Source organism: Solenopsis invicta, chromosome 3 (assembly GCF_016802725.1).
Source record: "Solenopsis invicta isolate M01_SB chromosome 3, UNIL_Sinv_3.0, whole genome shotgun sequence".
NCBI lineage: Eukaryota > Metazoa > Arthropoda > Insecta > Hymenoptera > Formicidae > Solenopsis > Solenopsis invicta.
Window position 1 is genome coordinate 5,026,799 of NC_052666.1, and position 6,088 is coordinate 5,032,886.

Sequence of the window (6,088 nt, forward strand, 5' to 3'; positions counted from 1 at the left end):
AGAGGTTAGTTTTCTTATTTCGCATGCTTATTATATGTGTATATTTTTATACATATATATATGTAGATATATATATATATATTTTTTTTTTGTGCGTATAAGAATACATGTATGTATACGTTGATAGTTTGATAAATCACAATTACTGATGTGACATTCGGTTAATTAATATAATAATATGAGACTTCCTCTTACTTCAGAAATGATATTATTGAACTAGAAGTTCGAATATCGAAACACGTGTATGTTCCGGGGTTTTACTGTCTAATCCTTACATCCTTTTTCTATCTCTCCGTTTTTTCTCACTTCTAGTCTCTACCTGGGCGAAGCATCTGTGGCTTCCCCTACCCTTAGGGTCTTACTCCGTGTTTGCAGGCCCACGGATGCCGTTTTCGATGCAGTTTAGCATCAGTTTGCCAGCGTGGGCATCGCAGTGCATCTCGTCGAGTTTTTCCTTTTGCGTTAAATATGAGTGACGAGTGCGGGATTGATTGGCTGGTTGACGCGGATAAAAAAGTGGTTCAACTAATTTTACTTAATGTAATGGATTTACGAGGTTTCTTACCTCGCATGGAATGTAAGGGAGAGTGACAGCAATGGAAGGAAATCCCCCTATTAGAAAATCTCGAATACTTTTGTTACAAGAAGGAGAAAGCCTTATCTACTAGTTCAAATTATATGTATATACAGGGTTGGGCAGAGGAACCTGACACATTTTAATAACCACTTGCGCGGCCGCTATTAATCGGAAGAGGTTGAAACTCCGGGAGAATAAACTAGACACTTGAAGGTTTTTTTTGTTTATTTACCAAAAATTATATCGGCTAAATGATGGCCGTTACAAGCAATACAATTTTCGAGGCGTTTTTCGAAATTATCATACACTTTTTTCAACATCGCTGGCTTTATTTTTGCAATTTCTCTCCGAATATTGGCTCTCAGCTGGTCCAAGGTTCGAGGTTTGTTAGCGTAGACACGTTGCTTCAAATAGCCCCACAAAAAGAAGTCGCACACGGAGAGATCGGACGAACGTGGTGGCCATGGAAACTCAGTGTTGCGAGACAGCAGACGGGTGCCGAATTCTTCGCGTAGGAAATCCAACGTCTTTTTCGCCGTATGGCACGTGGCGCCATCTTGTTGGAAGAAGGTGCGACGAAACTTGCGTTTCTTCTTCAACTCCGGTATTAAGAACGTTTTTAACATCTCCAGATAGCGCTCCGTGTTGATCGTTCCTTGAAAGAAGTAAGGCCCCACTATTCCCCACTCTGCAAATCCACACCAAACAGTCACGCGTTCGGAATGTAACGGCTCCTCGACTATCTGCTGAGGGTTCTCCGTAGCATAATAACGACAGTTTTGTTTGTTTACTGTCTTGTTCAAATAAAAATGAGCTTCGTCGCTAATCATTAAAAACTTACGGTCAATTTCTTCGTTGTCCAACAACTCCTTCATTTTTTCTGCGAATCTTAATCGAGCTGCATAGTCGGTATATTTCAATTCCTGGGTTATAAGAATTTTGTAGGGATGAAAATTCATCGCTTTCAACATTCTGCTAAACGATCGACGAGACATTCCGAGAGCTTGAGCATGTTTACCGGCAGAACGGCGTGGACTTCGTTGCAAAGAGGTGCGAACGCGTGTCTCATTTTCAGGGGTTCTTACCGTTCTTGGTTGCCCTGGAGGCTTTTGTTTCGTGGCTGTGGCTGTTTGTCGGAAATTTTTGACCCACAGATTCACAGAATTACGAGAGTGAACCGGATCTCGTGGACGAAGAGAATATTCAATACGAAAATCGCGAATTGCTTGAACGTAGGACTGAGTTATGAAAAAACGCTCGCAAACGAACGCGCGTTGTTGCGGCGGCCACTTCTCCATACTGGAACTGTACTGATATGTAAACATAAACCTTCAACCATCTATTTTTCGCTCCCGGAGTTACAGCGCCCTCTTTTCACTTGGAGGGGAATAACGATTTTTTAAAATGTGTCAGGTTTTTCTGCCCAACCCTGTATATACACTTTTTATTAGCAAAGTGATCGTGCCATCAAAGGATTATTTAAATCAAGGTATTGTGATTTACATAACCATCATCTTACTAATACTTCTCGCTAAAAGACCTATTTTCTGTCTCGTATAAAAATCATTACCTTTTGAGAGGAAAAATTTGCTGAAGTTATGCGTTCTGGGCGATAGTTAATATTACAATTGTTTAATCGTTATTCATAGGTACTTAACAATTGTGCTTATTGCTCGCGATAATCGGCATGACAAATTTTTCTTGTTCTTAAACTTATCCTAGCGATCTTTACGATTTAGTTTACCTATTTACTCGTGTAGATAGGTGTATTTGTTTTATATAGAAACAGGAAAGAAAAAGGCGACCACCAAATCCCCTTCCTTTTTTTCTTTTGTGTTCCTGGTTACTTATTTATTTGTTGTTAATTACTTTACAATATTTAAGACGCTTACAGAGTTTCTACATTGTTTTGGCGAGGTCAAGTATGCAGACACGCATTTTTCATATGGTGGCGTACATGTCCCCCTTTTTATTACTATTGTTATTTTTTATAGGAGGAAAACTTCTTATATTATTTGTTTCTATATAACTTATTCTCTGTATCATTAGTTTAAACATATATATATATATATATATTTATTTATTTATTTATTTACTTATCTATGGTTTTTTTTCCTCCTGTCTTTATATATTTATGAATGAATGGAAATAGAAAAAGAAAAACGATCTTTGACCCTCCTTTTCGGTTTCTTTTGTGATTGTCGACGGCTTATTCTTTTGTTGTTAATTACTCGACTATTCAGGTACGCTCGTGAAGCTCTGCATTGCTCTCTTTGTTAGAGGATAATTCTTTGGTGAAAAGGAGGTTTATTCATATATTTATATATATATATATATATATATTAATAATACTCAAATGCGTACTGCTTTTTCCCCGTTTATCATTAGTATCATTCTCTTATAATTGTTTATCTATATACTTTTCTTTGCTATATACATACATTTTGTTCGGGTGAGTAGAATGTATAAGCCGGTTCTAACTCGGGGATCTCAGGGGGGTGCGGGGAAGGGGGGGAATATTACGGGTCGCGCGGGGGGACCTAACCGGTGATAAGGTCCCGCGGGTGGACCAAACCGGGTGGGGAGGGGGAGGGGGGCTTAAAACGGGGTCACACGTGTAAACCTAACCGGTAGTTCTGCGTAATCAATGTTTATATAAACAGAGATAACGATTCGAGGACCATGTTCTTGGCCGATGTTTAAATCAATTTGACACCTTTGAAATGTGTCGCGTGGAGGCAACTGGCCATTTAATGTAAACATGGACCATGTACTTGTCACTCTGTTTACATAAACATAATAAATCGCACCGCGAGGAGGTGGGTATGACAGTACTTTGAAATCGGAAATGGTTCTGCGTAATCAATGTTTATATAAACAGTGATAACGATTCGAGGACCATGTTCTTGGCCGATGTTTAAATAAATTTGACACCTTTGAAATGTGCCGCGTGCGGCAAAGGGGGGAATATTTCGGGTCTCACGGGGGGTCTAACCGGAGACGATGTTACGCGACCGGGGCGAGGGGGGAATTAAATCGGGGACACGTGTACGAACCTAACCGGTAGTTCTGCGTAATCAATGTTTAAGTAAACAGAGTGATAACGATTCGAGGACCATGTTCTTGGCCGACACCTTTGAAATGTGTCGCGTGGAGGCAACTGGCCATTTAATGTAAACATGGACCATGTACCTGTCACTCTGTTTACATAAACATAATAAATCACATCGCGAGGAGGTGTGTATGACTGTTCTTTGAAATCGGAAATGTCTGTCATCACGAGGGAGATAAGCGATACGATGGCGAAGGGGTGTGCGCGGCTATTTCCGCGGGGTCCGCCGCCGCCGCCGCCGCCGCCGCCGCCGCCGCCGCCGCCGCCGCCGCGTACGCGGAGGGGATGCGCGCTGTCTAACGCGGGTCCGCTGGGGCGATCCGCCGCGTGCGTGGAGGGGATGCGCGCTGTCTAACGCGGGGTCCGCTGGGGCGATCCGCCGCCGCCGCCCCCCAACGCTCGCTATCCTCTAATAATTTTTTGGTCAAGGTGGATGCAAGAGAGAGAGAGAAAAGCGCTGAACAGCTCTTTCAGCTGTGCTAATAACGCGTTGAAATATTATTTAGAGTTGTTTACGTGAACTCTCTTTCGTGTGCGGTTGTCGCCCAGTGGCATGTCTAATCGTGCAAGGTATCTTTCTTAGTAAAGAGAAGCGCCGATAGTCCGGCTTCTAATGACACGTGTAAATAATATTTAGATTTGTTTACGTGAGCTCTTTTTCGTGTGCGGTTGCCACCCAGTGGCATGTCTAATCGTGCAAGGTATCTTTCTTAGTAAAGATAAGCGCCGATAATTCGGCTGCTGCACGTTGAAACAATATTTATATTTGTTTACGTGAGCTCTTTTTCGTGTGCGGTTGCCACCCAGTGGCATGTCTAATCGTGCAAGGTATCTTTCTTAGTAAAGATAAGCGCCGATAATCCGGCTGCTGCACGTTGAAACAATATTTAGATGATGCAAGAGGGAAGCGTTAATATTTCGATCGATTAAACTCATGTTTCGGTTATAAGTTTGGCGAATCTATTATACGGTCAGTCTTGATGTGGACACCGAATCAGTCGTAAGAGTTACTCTCTAAAAATGGTTGATCATATTGAAGTTCACATTAAACGCAGTCAAAATGGAGTTTGACGACGCATTGCTTGATATAGACATAAATATATTTATAGATTATGATCTAGAAGAAATCGTGTACGTTCTCGATAATGTGTTTATGCCGGAAGAAGAAGAAGAAACCGATGTTCCACGACGACGAGTATCGTCGATAAAATTCCTTCGCGATCGAGAATTAGGAATACGCGGGACTTGTGAACGTGCCGTGAGACAAGGTGTCATTATTAACTCAGAACGTGTTTGTAGATTGTCAGACTACAGGAAAAGAAAATTGTATTTGCTCATAGTGGACCATCTGTGCGCGTTTGATAATTGTGAAGAAAAGCAATTAAACAAATACCAGTGGGCAAAAAAAATTTACCAGAATATCTCTATATACGATATCATTTTGCAGATTACGATTCCCGCTGGTCATGGACAATGCATCAAATTTCTTGCAATAAACGTGTATACACCACCACCACAGAACTGCGACGATAAGCGCGAACCTGCAGTGATTAATTTATTTAATCGGTGGGTTGGAAAGAGAAATAGAGAGCAGGATGATCCTTGGTGGAGATACGCTATACCTCCTGATTTTTGTGAATTAAAATATATAAACGGACACGTTCTAAGCGCACAGCGAATTTGCAAATCATGTAAACAAAATACATGCAAGTGCTCCGAGAAAGCGTGTGATACGTACTAAAAAACTGAAAAAATGGAAAATAGTGAGCGAGTGGAACGCGAACTGCTCGAGCAATGCTCGCAGATTGCAAATTTAGCTGAATGTTTCGAGTGGTTGCAACGATGCGACGAGTACCTCGCGCAGCTCGAAGAACATTGTAGTGCCAAACGTCCTCGACTCGCCGTGGGAAAAAGACAATCACTTGTGTCAAGAATCGCGCGACTCAAAGGTGAAAAAGCGCAGTTAGAAAGACGTTTCATGCATGTTGGTGGCAATTATGTAAGCACTGGCGCTGATGATAAGCAACCGCTCGAATGGCGCGAGATCGAGACCGCGTTCAAGAATCGCATTGTGACTGGCGCTGTTATTAACATTGATTATATCGAGCCGCGACATTTTTTGGAGGACGCCAGTGATTTGGTGATTGAGCGAGTGCAAGACGCTATCGCGAAACATGATAGTGTAAAGGTAAACACCGTATTTAATGGTGAATATGTTAATAATCATGATGAACGTAATATTAAAAATATCGCTACGAGGAACAATGAACTTTATCGATCGTCAAATTTGCGCGAGTGGTATCAGCAGAGTGTCATCGATGTCACGTTGGCGATGCTCGACGAGTTCCAAGAACGCGATAGTGGTTGGGCTCTTACACGAATACTGAATTTAACGGTAA

At 41.8% G+C, this 6,088-nt stretch overlaps 1 protein-coding gene across 1 annotated transcript; it reads right to left on the minus strand.

The window, feature by feature from the left end:
- Positions 1-683: 683 nt before the first annotated feature.
- LOC113005288 lies at positions 684-2,009 on the minus strand. Its single transcript, XM_026140638.2, has 2 exons — positions 1,419-2,009; positions 684-1,265 (listed from the first exon to the last, which is right to left on the minus strand). Exons 1-2 carry the CDS (start codon positions 1,900-1,902, stop codon positions 802-804), a joined length of 948 nt encoding a protein of 315 aa, XP_025996423.2. The 5' UTR covers positions 1,903-2,009; the 3' UTR covers positions 684-801.
- Positions 2,010-6,088: the final 4,079 nt, after the last annotated feature.